General features: G+C 35.6%; 2 protein-coding genes and 1 pseudogene across 2 annotated transcripts in view; 1 reads left to right on the top strand and 2 right to left on the bottom strand.

Moving 5' to 3' along the window:
- Positions 1-11,005, bottom strand: part of LOC145243760 (DNA/RNA-binding protein KIN17-like) — a 30,574-nt gene extending 19,569 nt beyond the window's left edge. Inside the window, exons 1-3 of the mRNA XM_080106803.1 lie at positions 10,927-11,005; positions 10,106-10,151; positions 8,124-8,250 (exon numbers count right to left, since the gene is read on the bottom strand). Coding sequence (XP_079962929.1) covers positions 8,124-8,250; positions 10,106-10,151; positions 10,927-11,005 — 252 coding nt within the window. The remainder of the gene's footprint in view (positions 1-8,123; positions 8,251-10,105; positions 10,152-10,926) is intronic.
- A 118-nt stretch (positions 11,006-11,123) lies between these two features.
- The window catches only part of LOC145243759 (DNA/RNA-binding protein KIN17-like), a 67,286-nt gene continuing 56,546 nt past the window's right edge, over positions 11,124-21,863 (top strand). The window contains exon 1 of the mRNA XM_080106802.1: positions 11,124-11,187. Within this exon, the coding sequence (XP_079962928.1) occupies positions 11,124-11,187 (64 nt within the window). The remainder of the gene's footprint in view (positions 11,188-21,863) is intronic.
- Positions 14,501-14,675, bottom strand: LOC145244118 (U2 spliceosomal RNA; annotated as a pseudogene).

Below are 21,863 nucleotides of genomic sequence, written 5' to 3'. Positions count from 1 at the left end.
TATCATGTAGACATGCTTCACTGTAATAAGCCCAAACCACAGGCTACCAAGAGGTCAGAACAGTTTGCCATTGGCCAGGGGATCTCAGAATCCTATCAGCTGACACAGCTTGGATGGGTTGTTGCATCTGCTTTATCCAGAATGAAACCTTGAGAAACCTCCAGCAAGATTCCAGGCTGGGCAGGATACAACTCACTGCTGTCTGAAAGCCTTCCCTTGACACAGGTTGGAGCCTTGCCACTACTCCCTGAGGTGGCACACGAGTGATCAACTCTACTAACTGTGATCGTACAAGCAAATAAGCTGAGAAAGTTGGCAGTTGGGGAAGATCACCCCACAGTCATTACCTTTGACATGGCTCTTTATGAGAAGGTGGTGCAGCTCCTAGATGCCAGACCTGACTTGAAACAAATGGTTGTTCCCAGACTGGGTGAACTGCATGTCATAATGGCTGCCCTCAGAGCGCTTGGTGCCTCCATGGAGAACTCAGGCATAGATGATGCCTGGGTGGAAGCAGGTGTGTATGGTCCTGCCACGACAAGGCAAATCCTGAAATGCACACACTACAAGCGAGCTCTCCATGCCCATATCTACTCATACATAGCACTCTATGAAATGGCTCTGGAGGTGTTCTTCAAGGACAACCCACAATTGAAAGATGTGTGCCTGACGGCAGCAGAAGGAGTAGAAGCTGCCTGCTCTGAGGATAAAGACACGAAGGCTGAATCCGTGAAGCAAGCAAACAGCACCCTTCAGGAAGCCTTGACCACTGCTGAGGTCATCACAGCATTTAAAAAATGGAAGGAACAGAAATCCCAGAATGCAATGTTCAAGGCCATGATGAGGTACCTAGATTGGGTGGAAGCAATTCTGTTCTTTGTAGCAGCAACTCGAAATGCTGACCTGGAACTCCATCTGCAAGCTGGAGAAGCACTTAGCAAACTGTTCTTTGCCATGGACCGCATCAAGTATAAGTGACTCTGGCCAAGATACATTGCAGATATGCATGACTTGAGAAGCAATCACCCTCATACATGGGAGGAATTACGAGCAGGCAATATATCAGTCACGGAAAGTGTCATTCCCTTCGTGTCTTTTGGGGCAGACCATGCATGTGAACACCTGAACAAACTGATGAAGACTAGCTCTGGCATAATAGGCATCTCCAACAATGCCAATGCCAGACAGAGATTTTTTCTGGCCACACCAGAACTTTCACGTCTGTCAAAAGAGTTCAAGAGTCAGTTTGGCATGGAAGCTGACAGAATCACAGAGCATCATGAGCTTGGACCAAGTGCAGTCAAGAGGGCACATGGTACAGTCGACAAGATCAAGGAAGCCTTGCTCAGCCATGGAAACCCCTTTACCACTAAAGTGGAAAAGTTGTACAATGTGATCACTAATGCCTACATCCCAGATGAGTATGTACCACATATCTTGAATATTGATGTCACTGGACAGAAGTTGTATAAGGATTACGTGTCAGAACGGATCAATGGAGATGTCAGCCTCTGGGCCCCTGTGAAGAAAGAGAACAACAAGATGTTCCTTTCTGGGAACAAGAAGATTACAGTGAAACTCAGAGACAATACTGTGGATCTGAAGGAGACCAAGGACCTGTTTGCAAAGCTGATGGTACTTGCCAGGTCAAGCCGAGACATCAACCAGAAAGAGGCCATAGGAAACCATGAATTCACTCTGACACCAAGAGCACTGTTTGCCCCTGATGGAACAATGCTGCCATGCTACAACAAGTCCAAGTTAATCCATCTACTTGAGAAGCTGACAAGAGAAGACATGCCCCATGAAGACCAGTCACCTCAAGCTGGAAATTCTACCCACCAAGATACAACGTATACAGGATTTACAGAGCCCACATCTACTGATCAGCCAAGTCGGAAGATAGCACTGGTGGATGGCATGGTGCTTGTGCAGAAGCTGAGCAAGAAACCAGCGACTCTAGTGACACTCAAGGATCTGAGTAGCTGCTTCAATGACAGACTGATGCAACTAACACGAGATTATGATGAAATCATCCTTGTTTTTGACACATACCGAGCAGATTCTCTGAAAAGTGCAACCAGAGAAAAACGAAGACAAGGAAAAGCTTCTGTTCAGTATCAAGTCAGAGATGACACTAACATCAAACACATCCCAATAAGGAGGTTCCTCTCCCATGACAAGACGAAGGCTGATCTGACTGACTATCTTGCTGCCCAAACTCTAGAGTATAACAAGGGATCATCCAAGCTGATCATCATATCTGCTTTTGGATACACTAAGAGCAACAGAGACCTGGTCTTTGAAGTAAATAACCATGAGGAAGCAGACACGCTGCTTATCCACCAGGCTGTGCTGGCTTCACAGCGAAACCCACCTGATGCACAGTTAGTATTTTTCGCTCCAGATACGGACGTTTTAGTGCTAGTCACAGCAAACTATGACCTATTGCTGAAAAACACGTCCATTTCTATGTCCTCTTGTGTTATACAAATTGAACTACTGTGGCGAGCTCTAGGTAAAGAAAGAGCAAAGGCTTTGCCAGCCTTCCATGCGTTCACTGGGACCGACAACACAGGGAGGTTCTCTCGTATATGCAAGACAACCTGGCTACAGATCTACCTCAAAGCAGACTCAGATGTTGTCAATGCTCTGCAAATGCTTATGGATGAAGCAGAAGTGACAGATGGAATGCTGTCAAAACTGGAATCCTTTGTATGTGCAGCTTACTCGCCAAAAGGGATCAACATAAAAACAATCCCTGAACTGCGATGGCATCTGTTCTGCAAGCATAGGGCAGAAAGTGACAGGCTCCCTCCAACACCTGGAGCTCTAAAGCAGCATATTTTAAGAGTCCATGTCCAAGCAAGAGTATGGGCACAAGCAACCATTGCTCTGCAGATTTCACAACTGGATCCTCTGGAAAATGGGTACTTCAAAGATTTGGATGGCACCCTAAAACCAACGACCACAGAGGTCCTCCCAGCCCCTAAGGCACTTCTTGAGATGATCACATGCAAATGTATATTTGACTGTTCTTCTGGCAGATGCTCTTGCAGGTCTAAAGACTTAGCTTGTACTGATATGTGTCGGTGCAGCAGGCAGTGCGAAAACGATGAAGATTCCCAAGCTGTGATGTATGAAAGTGATGTTGATGATGATGTTGATGATGATTATTATACATAGACTATGATCAAACATCTAATTATGTTTAAGATGGTTGCACAAACATTCAAAGTTTACAGTTAAAAGGCATTTCAATAAAAATAATTTTCTGACTAACTGCCAGGGTTGTTAAGTTTTTTACTCATATATTGGATTATGTGTTTCAAAAGGGGGGTGGGGTACAAAAGATAAAATGATAACGTGGACCATTGACTTCCTTGACACTGAAAATGTAGGTTTAGCAGTTAAAATCATTGTTCCAACTTATTTAGAGGCCACGGTATTACAAAACATACATTTGACGGCAGCCATTTTGTAAAATTCCAATATGGCTGCCATATATACATATGGGAAAATTTTATAACTACCACCAGTGGCTTCCTGGACCCTGAAAATGTAGGTTTAGCAGTTAAAATCAGTGTTCCAGCGTATTTAGAAGCCAAGATATTACAAAACGTACATTTTACGGCAGCCATTTTGTAAATCCAATATGGCCGCCATATAGGCATCTGGGCAAATGCAAACATTGGTTTTCTGATTCCTTAGACAATAACCTTTCCAAAAATGTATAGATTTGCAAATCTCCAAAAAGTTCCCACAAACGTTAAAATTGTGCCATTAGGAACCTGACTATAATATATTATAATATTAACAATAATATTATTCAAATAAGTATTAACATTACAAGCATATAACAATAACAATTTTTCAAATAAATATTAACAATTATTTTTATACCTGGACACATTTCAAACTTTCATTTTATTCAGTACTAGCTGTACCCGGCCACGCGTTGCTGTGGCTCAGTTTGTTAAAATGGAACACATGTGAAAGTAGAGAAAAGTTTGATTCTTTTTTTCAAGAGAATGTACAAATTATTTTTTTTTTTAACAGATGTTAAGAAAATAAACAGAAAAATACTTCCATCATTAATTATGCAAAAAAATAAATAAAATGTTGATTTAGTGTTTCAGTATGCTTATAAATTATGATAAAACTTGCTGAGTATGTACTGTTTTACGGTTGTTGTAAAAATGGAACGGAAACTTAAATTTCACTTCATTTTAATCTTTCTTAATTTTTTAATTGTCCCCCCCCCCCAACGAATATAAGCAAAATAGTAACATTCAACAATTGTACTTTATGTATATAAAACACAAAATGGGTGTTTGTATTACTGTACACATAGATTCGAAAAAGTTGTCCAAAAAAAAAAACAAATATATAACAAATAAATGTTATCAAAGCCAATATAAGTTACTTTTCTGCCAAACTGGATATATATATATCGTGTTTTTATTCAATGTAACATATTTATTCAGCTCGAAAACCATACAGTGTTTACCGATGTATTCGAAAATTCAAGATGGCGTCTCACACCCTCTTTAACACCGTAAGTATGGAAAAAGGTGTTATAAATAAAAAACTATACAAAATACTATGAAAAACCCGCCGTCAACCTATGTCACGGTAACATATATTGAGCGAGTTTTTAACAGTGTTTTATCCGGTTTTTTATTTATAACATCTTTTCCCACACTTACTGTGTTAAAGATAGAATCAGACGCCATCTTGAATGTTCCAATACATCGGTAAACACTGTATGTTTTTCGAGCTGAATAAACATGTTACATTGAATAAAAACACGAAAAATATATCCAGTTTATTAGAAAAGTAACTTATCTTGCCTTTGATAACATTTATTTGTTATATAGTTCTTTTTGTACAACTGTTTCGAATCTATGTGTAGAGTAATACAAACCCCACAAAATATTTATTAAACAAAGAAATAAAAAAAAAAAAAGTTTATAACGAAAGGGAAATAATCGCTTGATTTTTAAGTAATCGTCTGAAATTTTGCAAAATCGCTAATTCTCCCCCCCCAAAAAAAACTCCATAATGTTCCGTAGTTGTCAAAAAACAAATATATAACAAATAAATGTTATCAAAGGCAAGATAAGTTACTCTTCTACCTAACTTGATATATTTTTGCGTGTTTTTATTCAATGTAACATGTTTATTCAGCTCGAAAAGTATATAGTGTTTACCGATGTATTGGAACATTCAAGATGGAGTCTGATTCTCTCTTTAACACGGTAAGTTTGGGAAAAGATGTTATAAATAAAAAACCTAATAAAATACTGTTAAAAACTCGGTCAATAGGTTGACATATATTCGGCGTGTTTTTAATAGTATTTTGTATAGTTTTGTATTTATAACACCTTTTTCTATACTTACGGTGTTAAAGAGGGTGTGAGACGCCATCGGTTTTCGAGCTGAATAAATATGTTACATTGAATAAAAACACGAAAAATATATCCAGTTTTGCAGAAAAGTAACTTATCTTGGCTTTGATAACATTTAATTGTTATATATTTGTTTTTTTTTGACAACTTTTTCGAATCTATGTATACAGTAATACAAACCCCCTTCGGAGGTTGGAACCCCCCCCCCCCACCCCACCTAAAATGTACTTGGAAAAATCGATTTTATAGTGAGATTTAAGAATGGTTAGTCGAAAAAAAGGTGAAAAACAAAACAAATAAGCAATAAATAATTATTACCAAAGGCAATAAATGCTACTTTTTTTTACTTACATGAATCAGTTTACTTAATGTTTGAAAGTATTTTCAATCTTTTTTTTTTATTTGTTAATAAAAGTAAAAAATAAAAAAAAAAAGAAGTCTTATTATCGTGACGTCTGACAGCGATCGCCCGATCCATGGCTAACGTGTAGTAACGTAAACCGGCCGCCAAGAAAAAGAACAAAAAGGGAAGTCCATGTACGTGAATATCGCCGCATATAAATTTACCTGAATGTCGTCTGGTAAGTGGTACGGTGAAAAAGTAAAGGAACGTGGCACATATAGAGTTGGATACACAAGTAAGAGTCGTAGAGTGATAGTGTAAGTAAAACCTGGAATATCAGGTTGTTTCGTTTCATTTTAACAATGGAAAGAGCAGAAAATGGAGAGAAAAGAAAGAAAGAAGGAAAGACCGAAAGGAAAGATTATGAATGTGACGATCTTAAACATGCCGTAGCGTAAATCACAGTATAGCGTTTAGTTTGTGTTTATGTTTATGGAAAGAAAGAGAAACATAGGGAAGTACCCCCACCACCATCACCCATAAAGCAAAAAGACAACGAAAGGTAAGAAAGAAAGAAAGAAAGAAAAAGAAGCACGTAAGGAAAGAGCAAAACGTAAGTTGTGTTTGTGTAAGTAAGTTTGGTGCGTTTCACGTAAATGTCAATTCAGGTTTTCATTAAACTCTAACCACGCGGGTTATAACGAAATCGAAGTAATGTAATTGTGAATTCAATTCCAGGTTCTGTTTGAATCTAATTTTATTATAATAAATGTTTTAGAAATTGTGTTTATGTTTTATCCTAACCAATGGCAAAGTAAGCGTGGTTCGTTTCAGCGTAAGTCCAGTCCAGGTTTTAGATTAATTATAACCGGTTGTCGGTTTTAAATGTCTCCTGAATTCAATTCCAGGTAACGGATTGTGTTCTGTGTGAATTTAATTTTATTATAATAAATGCTTTATGAATTGTGTTTATGTTTTATGCTAACCAATGGCAAAGTAAGCGTGGTTCGTTTCAGCGTAAGTCCAGTCCAGTCTTTAGATAAATTCTAACCGGTGGTCGGTTTTAAATGTCTGCTGTGAACGGTCTGGAACGGTGTGAGTGGCGGTGGTAGGATGAATTTGTTAGAGAGAGTTTACTTTACTACTTCCATTAAATGTAACCGATTTCTACAGTGGACTCTCACCAGACAGAATATAGGAAACTCTGATCAGCGAGATACTGGATATGTATTAACCCTATAACATACGGCAGATGTCGTGATTCAGTTTGTGAATGATACGGCTGCAGCAAATGTATACAGGTGCATTCCTATAAAGGTCAAAGTCATAGGGGAAAAAATGAGTTCATTTTATTTATATAGATAGAAGATGATAATTATAGCCAGTCAGGAGATTTGAACACAGTCACAAGTCACCTTTGACTTCGTAGGTTGGTATCCAAGCTATCAGAAGTTAATGCAATACGTGAGGCAAATTAATTAAGCATCCATAAATGCCAAATCATAGATGTTGGAAAGCCTTCTACTTTAATAGTCTCTTCCCTAAAACTGCTAGACATTAGAATTTCCTCCCTGTTTCCTGCTTCCCTAACTGTCTTCTTCTTGTGTTGTGGCATTGTTCATGCTGTAGATGAAATGATGGTTAGGATTCTCCACAAACTTCAGTCCATTGTTGGTCCGATTCCTCTGAAGACATCACATGATTTTGAACTTGGCAGAATACATGGGGTGGGTTGCCATTACGTTCCCCAGCACAATGGCATCTGACTCACCTGTTTGCATCTACCTGTTGTTCTTAGATCATCCGCATAGCTGCAGTTGAATAACTCTTAATACCATAGAACCATTGATCTGCTAGAGATTAATCTTCCTTCATGACCTGCCGACATCATCAGAGTTACCTCTTCCTAGATGCATGTCTTATCTAAGACGAGGGGTGCATCTCACCCAGTGAATTAATGCTCCTCCAGACACCAACCTGGAAATTTCTTATAAATCTGTGCGGTACATGCAGCGCCTAGCCTTCCCAACTGGTCACCCATCTGGTACTGGCCAGGCTCATCATTGCTTAACTTCAGAGAACTGGTATGTCAACGTGATTGTGTATTATTCCCTGACTGTACTAACATGCAAAATTTTAAATGTAATGTGAATAAACATCTCACTCATCTTCTCACATAATCTCCGGTAGACATGGTTGCAAATAGTGGCAATATGTTTTGTTTGGGATAAACTAAACAAGATCTCCTGGTGCAATCAGGTGGCTGCTGGCGGACCCTGGGTATGGAAGCAGGATTCAGCACCGGTCCACAAGTCCAAAATAAATAAAATAAAAATCAATAAAGAAGGAAATGGCACAAAAACACTGACCTTCATGATTTCATCCAAAGCAGATGATTTCCGCTTGGCGCCAACAGGGGCAAGGGGTTCTTTGAAAGGTTTTGTTACTTTGGGTTTGCTTTCAGAAACATTTTTCAACACATTCTTTACTTCCATTCTGAAAAATAAAATGAGAGTTTTTTGTTTTTTTTTATTACTATCCTCATCTTGGTTGTGATTTTTCACAACATTTCTACGGGTGCATTTTTTCAAACTTGGGAATTAATTGTTTTAGAGACAATCATCAAGGGAACATTTTTATTCATTAGACTTTGAAATCAACAATTACATTTTAACCTTTAAAAAAAAAAATTTTTGCATTTAATTTGTTTTTGCTGAAGTCAATCCAAACAGAAACTCTCATTTAAAAGTTCAGTTATAATCACCCAGATTTTTCATTATTATAATTTTCTTGTTTGAATTTGATGGATCAATAAATATTGTAATTTATTCGGTTATAGTCAGTAATGTAGTTCCTAACTTCCGGCGTGGCTGCTACCGGAAGCAGTGACAAGGCAAATCAGTTCCTTCACTTTTATTGTTCTTCAGTATTTCTATTGTGAAGTGATTTATTGAAATAAAGTATAAGATACAAACATCATTGAAAAGTATACAATAAAAATTAACAAATTATATGCAGATAAAAATAACATGATTAGTCTTTATTTGCACTTTTAATGACAAAATTTAAAAAATGTTTTAATTTCATTTGAAATTTTATAAGAAGTATACATTTATGAAATCAGAAAAATATTTTTTTTTTAATTAAAAAGAAAAATTTCTTCTTTGAATTTATATAAAAAAAACTATGCTTATGAAAGTATAAAAATAAAATTATTGAAATCAAAATAACAAATAATTTATAGACGTGAGAGAAAAAGGTGAAGGAACTGATTTGCCTTATCACCGCTTCCGGTAGTGTTACGCCAGAAATTAGGAAGTATGTTTGCAGACTATAGGGTGAGACAATAACAGTGTCGCCTTAAAGAAAACAACACTACAGCTTTATTTTAAAACTTTATTGAAAAACTCAATTCAGGTAATTTGATTATGTAATAGAGCTGACATTTATTCAATGTAGCCGCCTTCAGCCTCAATCACAGGAAATACTCAACAGATGGCAGTGATCAAGCTGGCTTTGATGTTGTGGGGGGGCGGGTCATGTTGGTGATGTTCTCGACATATGACCAAACAAAGTAGTCCAGCAGGTTTATGTCTGGGTAGGGAGTAGTGAGAGAAGGGTACAAATTCCTAGCACTCCAGAAGCCAAGCCTGGGTCTTTTTGGACTTGTGGACCGGTGCCGAGTCCTGCTGCCATACCCAGGGTCTGCCAGCAGCCACCTGATTGCACCAGGGGATCATAACACTCTTAAACACATCAAGGTACACTTTGGTGTTGACTTTCAAACTGACTTTGAAGATGTGAGGTGGCATGATGTGGGCATCACTTGAAAACACACTTTAAAAGATACCAAAGACCATAACCGTGGCTGGAAACTTTGTTTTCGTCACTCTGGGCATATCCCTGTTATTCATAGCAATCCAACGATGCATTTTGAGGGTGCTGGCAATGGTCCTGTTGTCAAAACTTGGATCGGTAGAGAGCATGAGTTGTACAGCTTATTGAACATTGTGTCACTTTCAAACATGATAGACGGTTCCTATTGCTTTTGAGATTTGCACACAACTGGCCAACAACAATAAAAAGAAAACCGGTTTTCAAACAGGTATGGAATCATGTTGTCGTATCTAGGGCGACAATTTTATCATTTCTAGGCATGAGGTTTAGTATCATTATATCTTGATTTTAATTTTTGTAAGCAAAGATAAAGTGGCGCAAAACTTAATAAATCTTAATCAGGTATTCTTTCAATATAAAGCACAATTCTTTCCTTATAATTGAAAAGAAGCCTGAAAACAATTTTTAAATAAAAATGTAAAAAAAATTTAAAAAATAAAAAATTTTTACTTACTTTTTGTCATCCTCTTTTTTCTTGGCGCAACCAAGGTTAAAAGCCACTGGAATAAAAAAAAAAAATTTAAATAAAATTTAAATAAAATGTAAAAAAATAAAAAATAAAAATTTAAATAAAAATGTAAAAAAAAATTTTTTTTAATTTAAATAAAAATGTAAAAATAATTTTTTAAATTTTAAATAAAAATGTAAAAAAAATTTTTTTAAATTTTAAATAAAAATGTAAAAAAAATAATTTTAAAATAAAAATGTAAAAAACTAAATATTTTTAAATAAAAATGTTAAAAAAAAATATTTTTAAATAAAAATGTAAAAAAAAATATTTTTAAATAAAAATGTAAAAAAAAATATTTTTAAATAAAAATGTAAAATAAATAAATATTTTTAAATAAAAATGTAAAAGAAATTTAAAAAATTTTAAATAAAAATGTAAAAAAAAAAAAAAATTTTTTTAAATAGTATCAAATTAAATTCCAGAATTAAAAACAGTAAATATATAGTATAGTAATATAAATTGTATGTCTGGATGTCTGTCAACACTTATGTCTCAGAGAATTAGAAGAAACATATTTCTTCAAAGGAAATAGTCACATTTAGTTAGAATGAACTACTTTAAAAAGTTTCTTTTTTTTTTTTTAAATGACTTGACTTAAGGCAACATTTACCCAGGATGGGCTGAGCTACAGCTTTTAAATTTGAAAATTTATAAGCAATATTTATAAAAAAAAAAAAAAAAAAAAAAAAAAAACTCCCTCATCATTATTTAGATTTGTGTATCCTGAAGATCTCAAAATCCATAGTGAAGGAATTTGGATTGACTTGAAGTGACATTCACCCAGGATGGGTTGAGCTGGCCACTCCAGTAGAACACACAGCATTCCGGACAAGCACGGACCATGCACGACAGTTGACAACATCCAAGATAGTGATAGGCAGCCAGTTTCAGGACCAGCGGCGAACACTATAGACCCTTGGACGAAAGCTAGGTTTGATGTTAGCTTTGATGATGTGTAACCATGTCTTCAACTGGACTCCAGGGTGTTTTCACCAATGTTGGAGTGGTTCTGGAGCTATTGTTTTGTGGGTGAACTCTTCAGAGTTGCTGAAGTAACAAACTCTCATTAAAAAGTGGTTAATATTCTTTCTTTAATATTCATTTACTTCAACTATAGAAAGAAATTAATTTGTTTAGAGTATATATATATGTCTTTGCTAAACCCTATAATAATTTCTTTAGCTATATAAAAAAAAAATGGAATACTGTTGCCACATTTGCTTGGTTCATCCTATCAAACCTTGATAGAGTTCAAAACCAGCTTTGACAGCTCGTATGTGATGCCCTTTTCTTCTCTTCTCTGCAACCTCTTCCCCACAGAAGAAACGTTGCAAGCCCATCTCTGCTCTATTGTTATTTTCATGGTAAATGCGCCACTAAAATCCTATGATTCCTCCTTACCAAATTTTCACAAAAAACACTCGACTAGCTACAACAACTATATACAATCCCCACACACTCTAACTGTGCCTAAATCTAAATGCAGATTTCATGAACAAAGCTTCTTTCCCAGAACTTCCTGCCTGTGGAACACTGTTCTGCTGTTCTGCTTCCCAGTTGAATACAACATGGTAGCCTTCAAATCCAATGTAAACAAGTTCTTGTCGGGCCGTCCCCATAATCAAATTCTACCCAATTTACACCATTAACAATTACTACACTACTACTTTACATTCATTAACCCTTATCCTTGAGTGGCCTTTGAGCCTTGATAAGTGATGACTCCCAAGTAAAAAAAGAAAATAAAAAGAAAGAAATTAATATTGAGTAAATATTAGTTTCTTTATATAGCTAAAGAAATTCATATAGGGTTTCGCAAAGCTTACATAAAGAAATTCATTTATAATTCACCAAAACTATAGAAAAAATTCATTTACAGTTCAGCAAGACTATAGAAAAAATTCATTTACAGTTCAGCAAAGCTATATAAAAAAATGCGGCTTTTTTTCTTTTTACAAAGGAGTTACCACTTATTAAGGCCCGAAGGCCACTCAGGCATAAAGGTTAATGAGCGTACAGTAGTCAATGAGAACATGTTGTAGTAATCGTTAGTCATGGGAATTGGGTAAATTGGATTATTTAAGGAGATGGCTCATCAAGAATTTGTTTACGTTAGACTTGAAGACAACCGTATTGTAGTCAGTTGGAAAGCAGGAAAATGGAACAGAGTTCCACAGGCGTTTATTCAAATTGGAATTTATAGCAGCAATTAAAAGTAAAGAAAATATGGAAAAATCTGTATGATGTACGTACCAGTCAGGGAATGAAGATGAAATATTCGAAAAGTCATGTAATTTGACCAAGTAGTTTGTTTTTTTATTCAAGAAAATCAAATTTTACTCATTGTTGATGAAGGGGGGAAAAATAGCAGCCATAGTATAATCAAGGGCAGACAACTGACTTTCATTTCAATTGAGGGGAGGGATATTGTCAGAAAAACAGCGGAAGTGTAAGATTTGAAACAAAACAATAATTTATTAAAATAATGTGTATTTCTTTTTCCCAGAAAATTAAATTTTTAAAAGAATGAAAAAAAAAATTTTTTTTTTTAGAAGGGTCATTTTATAAAAAGTTAGAAACAAAATTTGAAGATGCTTAAAATGGCTTCAGCTTTCACTTATTTGTAAAAAAATGGCAAATTTGTTTTTCGGAAAAAATAAAAAAACTACTTAATCAATTTTTGTGATTTTTGGAATATGCCATCTTCATTCTGTGACAAGTAGGTACACGATAAAAATTTTTCTTCATTTTTGTTTATCGCCATAAGTGCCAAAGTGAATAAGCACCGTAATTTGTATCATTGTATGTGTTGCCTCTTTGTAAATAAAATGTCTATGTCAAGTCAACTGTAAGCAGCCATGTTTCCTCCACTACACACATGTGCACATATTTGTCTTTAGACACAATCTTCTGCAAGGCATTAATAGTTATAATATGCCGACACATAACAAATTCTTTACTTAATGTATTTTTTAATTCTCATTTTTCTCAGCTTTAATCACTTAGAAATACATTGAGGATGTTGTGAAGACTGCTGCAAGGAAGGTGGCTTCCCTCTATCGTGCTAGAGAACTACTCATACCTGAGAGTATCCTATACCTCTATAAGGCCACCATTCATTCATATATGGAGTATTGTTGCAACAACCTTAACTAGTGCATCTAGCACTAGTCGCTCCCTCTTGGATAGGGTCCAAAAAGGAGTCTCCAATCTAATCGGTCCCGCTTTGTCAACTAAGCCCCAGTCCCTGTCCCATCATCACAATGTTGCATCTCTATGCCATGTTATACAAGTATTTTAATGGGGTGTGCCCCCATTTAATGGGGTGTGCCCCCACAACAAAATCATTCCCTTTCACTCGTGAGGTTCCTAAATGCCAGAAAGCTTTCTACTCTAATAGTTTCTTCTCTCAAACAGCTAGACGTTGGAATTCCCTTCCTGCTACCCTGACTGTACTGATATGCAGAAGTTCAAATGTAATGTAAACCAACATTTTATTAATCTTTCTTGGGCATGGTCTCAATCAGTAGCCTCTTACGTCCAAGTGGCAATGTGCCTTGTTTGGGGGTGAAGGTGAAAAAAAAACAAAAACATTCTCGTTTAGGAATAATCTTCTGCAAGGTATTAATAATTATGATATGCCGAGAAATTCTTTATTTTTTTTAGATTTTTTAATTATTTTTTGCATCTTTAATCACTTAGAAATTGATGCTTATCGAGGAATCATGCCATAAACGTAGGTCTGTTGTGGAATTATAACACTAACACAGGGTAGAATGATAAAAGTGTTGCCCTAAAGACAACAACACTACAACTTTATTTTAAAACTTTTAATGAAAAAAAATCAATTCAGATAACTTGATTATGTAGTAGATCTGATATCTATTCAATGTAGCCACCTTCAGCCTCAATTACCGCCTCGATACAGGTCCAGAACTGGGAGCATGCCTTTTCCACAAGCGCTGACAAGAATCAGAGAATATTTGGCAGATGGCGGCAATCAGGCTGGCTTTGGTGTTGTGGGAGGTCATGTTGGTGATGTTCTCGATGTATAACCAAATGAAGTAGTCCAGTGGGTTCAGGTCAGAGGAGGATGGGAGGGCACTGAGAGAAGGATATAAAGTCGTAGAACTCCTCCTGAGGCCAAAAAGACATCTCTTTAGACTTGTGGGCCGGTTTTCATCAAACGCAAATGGAATCATGCTGTCTTTTCTAAGGGATAATTTTATCGTTCCACCCTTTACAAAGAATTCTGAGGACATTCTGCATGAATGGAGGCCCTGCGATAGCCCTTTTGTTAAAACTGTAAAAGTATTTATCTAAGTAATCTGGTTAATGTAGTGTCAGAATATATCTGGTTATCACAGTTTATCTCCAATATCCTTATAGGAGTCTGTGATATATTTCGATTGTATGGACACCCAGTGCAAAAAGAAACCCCATAATATCTTTATACCATATTTAGAAAGAACAGACACTACCCTTGATCTTAGCCAGAAGACCAAGAAGGTATATTTTAGATTCAAGTACAGTCCAAAAGCGACATCATTTTTTTTTTGCATTGCAAGTCATCTCAGCGTGTATTCAATTGAAAATTTCTAAATCCAAACAAGAGAGGATGTAGGTATAGCTAGATGACAATCCTATAGACCAAGTCATCTCAGCGTGTATTCAATTGACAATTTCTAAATCCAAACAAGAGGGGATGTAGGTATAGGTAGATGACAATCCTATAGACCAAGTCATCTCAGCGTGTATTCAATTGACAATTTCTAAGTCCAAACAAGATGGGACGAAGGTATAGGTAGATGAGAATCCTATAGACCAAGTCATCTCAACGTGTATTCAATTGAAAATTTCTAAGTCCAAAAAAGAGGGGACGTAGGTATAGGTAGATGACAATCCTATAGACCAAGGCAAGTCAATGTGTATTCAATTGAAAAATTCCAAGTCCAAACAAGAGGGCATGTAGGTATAGGTAGATGAGACTCCTATAGACCAAGTCATCTCAACGTGTATTCAATTGAAAATTTCACAGTCCAAAAAAGACGGGACGAAGGTATAGGTAGATGACAATCCTTTAGACCAAGTCATCTCAGCATGTATTCAATTGACAATTTCTAAGTCCAAACAAAAGGGGATGTAGGTATAGATAGATGACAATCCTATAGACCAAGCCTTCTCAGATTGTATTCAATTGAAAAATTTCTAAGTCCAAACAAGAAGGGATGTAGGTATAGGTAGATGAAAATATTATAGACCAAGGCAAGTCAACGTGTATTCAATTGAAAAAATTCTCAGTCCAAACAAGAGGGGATGTAGGTATATATAGATGAAAATCCTATAGACCAAGCCTTCTCAGATTGTATTCAATTGAAAAATTTCTAAGTCCAAACAAGAGGGGATGTAGGTATAGATAGATGACAATCCTATAGACCAAGGCATCTCAGCGTGTATTCAATTGAAAAATTGCTATGTCCCAACAAGAGGGGATGTAGGTATATATAGATGACAATCCTATAGACCAAGCCTTCTAAGATTGTATTCAATTGAAAAATTTCTTAGTCCAAACAAGAGGGGATGTAGGTATAGGTAGATGACAATCCTATAGACCAAGTCATCTCAGCGTTTATTCAATTGAAAAATTTCTAAGTCCAAACAAGAGGGGACGTAGGTATAGGTAAATGAGCATCCTATAGACCAAGGCATCTCAGCGTGTATTCAATTGAAAAATTTCTAAGTCCCAACAAGAGGGGATGTAGGTATATATAGATGAGAATCTTATAGACCAAGCCGTCTCAGATTGTATTCAATTGAAAAATTTCTAAGTCCAAACAAGAAGGGATGTAGGTGTAGATAGATGACAATCCTATAGACCAAGTCATCTCAGATTGAATTCAATTGAAAATGTCTAAGTTCAAACAAGAGGGGACGTAGGTATAGGTAAATGAGAATCCTATAGACCAAGTCATCTCAAATTGAATTCAATTGAAAATTTCGAAGTCATAACAAGAGGGGACGTATGTATAGGTAAATGAGAATCCTATAGACCAAATCATCTCAGATTGTATTCAATTGAAAATTTCTAAGTCCAAACAAGAAGGGATGTAGGTGTAGATAGATGACAATCCTATAGACCAAGTCATCTCAGATTGTATTCAATTGACAATTTCTAAGTCCAAACAAGAGGGGACGTACGCATAGGTAGATCAGAATCCTATAGACCAAGGTATCTCAGATTGTATTCAATTGAAAATTTCTAAGTCCAAACAAAAGGGGACGTAGGTATAGGTAAATGAGAATCCTATAGACCAAATCATCTCAGATTTTATTCAATTGAAAATTTCTAAGTCCAAACAAGAGGGGACGTACGCATAGGTAAATGAGAATCCTATAGACCAAGTCATCTCAGATTGAATTCAATTGAAAATGTCTAAGTTCAAACAAGAGGGGACGTAGGTATAGGTAAATGAGAATCCTATAGACCAAGTCATCTCAAATTGAATTCAATTGAAAATTTCGAAGTCATAACAAGAGGGGACGTATGTATAGGTAAATGAGAATCCTATAGACCAAATCATCTCAGATTGTATTCAATTGAAAATTTCTAAGTCCAAACAAGAAGGGATGTAGGTGTAGATAGATGACAATCCTATAGACCAAGTCATCTCAGATTGTATTCAATTGACAATTTCTAAGTCCAAACAAGAGGGGACGTACGCATAGGTAGATCAGAATCCTATAGACCAAGGTATCTCAGATTGTATTCAATTGAAAATTTCTAAGTCCAAACAAAAGGGGACGTAGGTATAGGTCAATGAGAATCCTATAGACCAAATCATCTCAGATTGTATTCAATTGAAAATTTCTAAGTCCAAACAAGAGGGGACGTACGCATAGGTAAATGAGAATCCTATAGACCAAGTCATCTCAGATTGAATTCAATTGAAAATTTCTAAGTTCAAACAAGAGGGGACGTAGGTATAGGTAAATGAGAATCCTATAGACCAAATCATCTCAGATTGTATTCAATTGAAAATTTCTAAGTCCAAACAAGAGGGGACGTACGCATAGGTAAATGAGAATCCTATAGACCAAGTCATCTCAGATTGAATTCAATTGAAAATTTCGAAGTCATAACAAGAGGGGACGTAGGTATAGGTAAATGAGAATCCTATAGACCAAATCATCTCAGATTGTATTCAATTGAAAATTTCTAAGTCAAAACAAGAGGGGACGTAGGTATAGGTAAATGAGAATCCTATAGACCAAGTCATCTCAGATTGAATTCAATTGAAAATTTCTAAGTCCAAACAAGAGGGGACGTATGTATAGGTAAATGAGAATCCTATAGACCAAGTCATCTCAGATTGAATTCAATTGAAAATTTCTAAGTCCAAACAAGAGGGGACGTAGGTATAGGAAGATTAGAATCCTTTAGACCAAGTCATGTCAACGTGTATTCAATTGAAAATTTCTAAGTCCAAACAAGAGGGGGCGTAGGTATAGGTAGATGAGAATCCTATAGACCAAGTCATCTCAGATTGTATTCAATTGAAAATTTCTAAGTCCAAACAAGAGGGGACGTAGGTATAGGTAGATGAGAATCCTATAGACCAAGTCATCTCAGATTGTATTCAATTGAAAATTTCTAAGTCCAAACAAGAGGGGACGTAGGTATAGGTAAATGAGAATCCTATAGACCAGGTCATCTCAGATTGAATTCAATTGAAAATTTCTAAGTCCAAACAAGAGGGGATGTAGGTATAGGTAGATGAGAATCCTATAGATCAAGTCATCTCAGCGTGTATTCAATTGAAAATTTCTAAGTCCAAACAAGAGGGGACGTAGATATAGGTAGATGAGAATCCTATAGATCAAGTCATCTCAGCGTTTATTCAATTGAAAATTTCTAAGTCCAAACAAGAGGGGACGTACGTATAGAAAGATTAATCCTATAGACCAAGTAATTTCAACGTTTATTCAATTGAAAATTTCTAAGTCCAAACAAGAGGGGACCTAGGTATAGGTAGATGAGATTCCTATAGACCAAGTCATCTCAGATTGTATTCAATTGAAAATTTCTAAGTTCAAACAAGAGGGGACGTACGTATAGGTAAATGAGAATCCTATAGACCAAGTCAAGTCAACGTGTATTCAATTGAACATTTCTAAGTCCAAACAAGAGGGACGTACGTATAGGTAAATGAGAATCCTATAGACCAAGTCAAGTCAACGTGTATTCAATTGAACATTTCTAAGTCCAAACAAGAGGGGACGTAGGTATAGGTAGATGAGAATCCTATAGACCAAGCATCTCAGATTGTATTCAATTGAAAATTTCTAAGTCCAAACAAGAGGGGACGTAGGTATAGGTAAATGAGAATCCTATAGACCAAATCATCTCAGATTGTATTCAATTGAAAATTTCTAAGTCCAAACAAGAGGGGACGTAGGTATAGGTAAATGAGAATCCTATAGACCCAGTCATCTCAGATTGAATTCAATTGAAAATGTCTAAGTCCAAACAAAAGGGGACGTAGGTATAGGTAAATGAGAATCCTATAGACCAAATCATCTCAGATTGTATTCAATTGAAAATTTCTAAGTCCAAACAAGAGGGGACGTACGCATAGGTAGATGAGAATCCTATAGACCAAGTCAAGTCAACGTGTATTCAATTGAAAATTTCTAAGTCAAAACAAGAGGGGACGTAGGTATAGGTAGATGAGAATCCTTTAGACCAAGTCATCTCAGCGTTTATTCAATTGAAAATTTCAAAGTCCAAACAAGAGGGGACGTAGGTATAGGAAGATTAGAATCCTTTAGACCAAGTCATGTCAACGTGTATTCAATTGAAAATTTCTAACTCCAAACAAGAGGGGACGTAGGTATAGGTAAATGAGAATCCTATAGACCAAGTCATCTCAGATTGTATTCAATTGAAAATTTCTAAGTCCAAACAAGAGGGGACCTAGGTATAGGTAAATGAGAATCCTATAGACCAAGTCAAGTCAACGTGTATTCAATTGAAAATTTCTAAGTCCAAACAAGAGGGGACGTAGGTATAGGTAGACCAAGTCATCTCAGCGTTTATTCAATTGAAAATTTCAAAGTCCAAACAAGAGGGGATGTAGGTATAGGTAGATGAGATTCCTATAGACCAAGTCATCTCAGATTGTATTTAAGTGAAAATTTCTAAGTCCAAACAAGAGGGGACGTACGTATAGGTAAATGAGAATCCTATAGACCAAGGCAAGTCAACCTGTATTCAATTGAAAATTTCTAAGTCCAAACAAGAGGGGATGTAGGTATAGGTAGATGAGATTCCTATAGACCAAGTCATCTCAGATTGTATTTAAGTGAAAATTTCTAAGTCCAACCGAGGGGACGTAGGTATAGGTAGATGAGACCAACACATGTCAACGTGTATTCAATTGAAATTTCTAAGTTCAAAACACTGTTAGTAAGTGTCTGGAAGTGCCTGATCGACGCCTACTGCCAGCTTGGGTGCATGTAGGCGTAGCAAAATGCCTTTTAATCTGCTAGGCACATCGGGACTTAGTTTTTTTTCTGTTCTTTCTCTGCACCGTGTAGGTTGGCGTCTGGATGTGCCTCATCGATGCCTACTGTTACCTTGACATATCAACGTGTATTCAAGTTAAAACTTCTAACTTCAAAACGGGAGTTTGGTACCGGTAAATGAGAAGCTTATCAATCTAGACATGCTGAAATTTATCAGTTAGCACATAGGGGATGGCGTGAGGGGGAATAGGGATAAAGAATAAGAAAAGAGAGATAGACAGATCTAGAGAAATACAGAGGTATAAAGAGAGAGAGACAGGCAAGGGAGATAAATTTCATGATTCAACTTATATGCTAATAAGAAATAGTTGGTGTATCAGGAACACAAGCATTGTTTTTACTGGTTAATTTTACATCAGAATACACTTTTAGATTTTATGTAGATTTTTTTCTATAGGGAACATGCAAATAGCACACATAACATCTAGACATATAAATATATACATAAAACAATTATAGTTATATCTGAACTAATCCAAAAAGACAATAATAATGAATATCATCACTTACCTTGGAAAAATATCCAGGCTGTATGCCTACTCACATTCCATCAAACACCAGAAAATCATGATCCATTGCTTGGTTGATTTTTTTATTTTTATTTTTTCATACACATTTGTAATTGTGTTTTGCTTTATCAAGTATGTTTGTAGTTAATCTGTGGTGTTGGGAGAGGTGTTAACATGAATCAATTTTGCTTAACATTTTTTATATATATTTTCAGTTTACAGAGTCATTGCAGTACCAAGTCTGACACTGTAATTGCTTGAAATGTATTGCATTGGGAAGGATTCTTTTTTTTTTTTTTTTTGAGGTGTGTGGGAATTTCAGTAGGGGAAGTTTCTACTGATTTCAGATTCCAAGACAGCAAAGTTGTATTTTATTGTTTGTGCATTCTTTTATCAAGTTCTTACAGATGTTTTTGTGTTATGAAAGTGAAAATGAATGACTTGCAAAGACATTTACATTTTTGCATTCTTTTTTAATTCTTCACCTTTTTTGTTTTAATGTCCCAAGAGTGAACCAAGACAGATGAGTCTTATTCAGCAGAGTGGAAAAAAAACAGGTTACCTTTGGTTGTCCTCAATGGATTTGTCCAGAGTATAATGTGTCCAAGTTATTGCCCTAATAAAGTGAGAACCATACCCCAAAACTAATGCAGAACTCTTATGTTATTGCACAGCTACAAGAGTTAACTTGTCTAGGATAAGTGCCATATAAATTTGCAGAAGTCACTATATAGCTCTATTTATTAACTGATATGAACTTAAATTGCTGAACATGTCTCAAAAATTTTCTACAGAGCTCTACTTAGAAATGAGCACTCTAAAAGACAATTTGTCTAACATAATTTTGAAATATGTTCTTTAAAGTTACCATAGAGCTCTCAAATATATTAGGCACTCAAATAGGAAACTTGTTTCAAATACTTGTCATATATATATACATATATATATATCAAAAACTTACAGTATATCTATACTTATGTATTGACATTTAGGTTTTCAAAACATACTGCAGAGCTCTTCATGTTTTCTGAATTTTATGCTTTCGTCTACTAATGTATTGAGCACTCTCAAAGTATATTCGTGTAGCTGAATTACCATACAGGTTTTTGAACGTCTATATTTAGCTCTACTAATGTATTGAACTCTGTCAAAATAAATTTATGCAGTTGAAATGCCATATCTGTTTCTCAAATGTTTTATTTAGCTCTACTAATATATTGAGCACTCTGGAAGTAGATTTGTCTAAAATAATTGGCAAAATGTTTCCAAATCTTACTACAAAGCTCTATAAATGCATTGAGCACTCTTAAAGTAAAATCGTCTTGCATAATTAAACAACACAATTGTTAAATTTACTACACAGCTATATTAAACTATGGAGCACATGCAAGCATCATTGGCATATATATATATATATATATATATATATATATTGTTTAAACGTACGAAAGAGCTTTACCCAGAGTTATAGAAGAGTGCTCAATGAGACACAGAGCAATAAAGACATTTTATTTAGATTTTTAGTTAATAATTACACTCTAAACAAGTGCTCAACACTAGACAGAGCTGATATTATAAAACGTTTATTTTATTACAAGAGATATAAA

Source organism: Euprymna scolopes, chromosome 22, assembly GCF_053919585.1.
Source record: "Euprymna scolopes isolate OS-2025 chromosome 22, ASM5391958v1, whole genome shotgun sequence".
Classification (NCBI taxonomy): domain Eukaryota; kingdom Metazoa; phylum Mollusca; class Cephalopoda; order Sepiida; family Sepiolidae; genus Euprymna; species Euprymna scolopes.
This window is presented reverse-complemented; position numbering and strand designations above follow the sequence as displayed.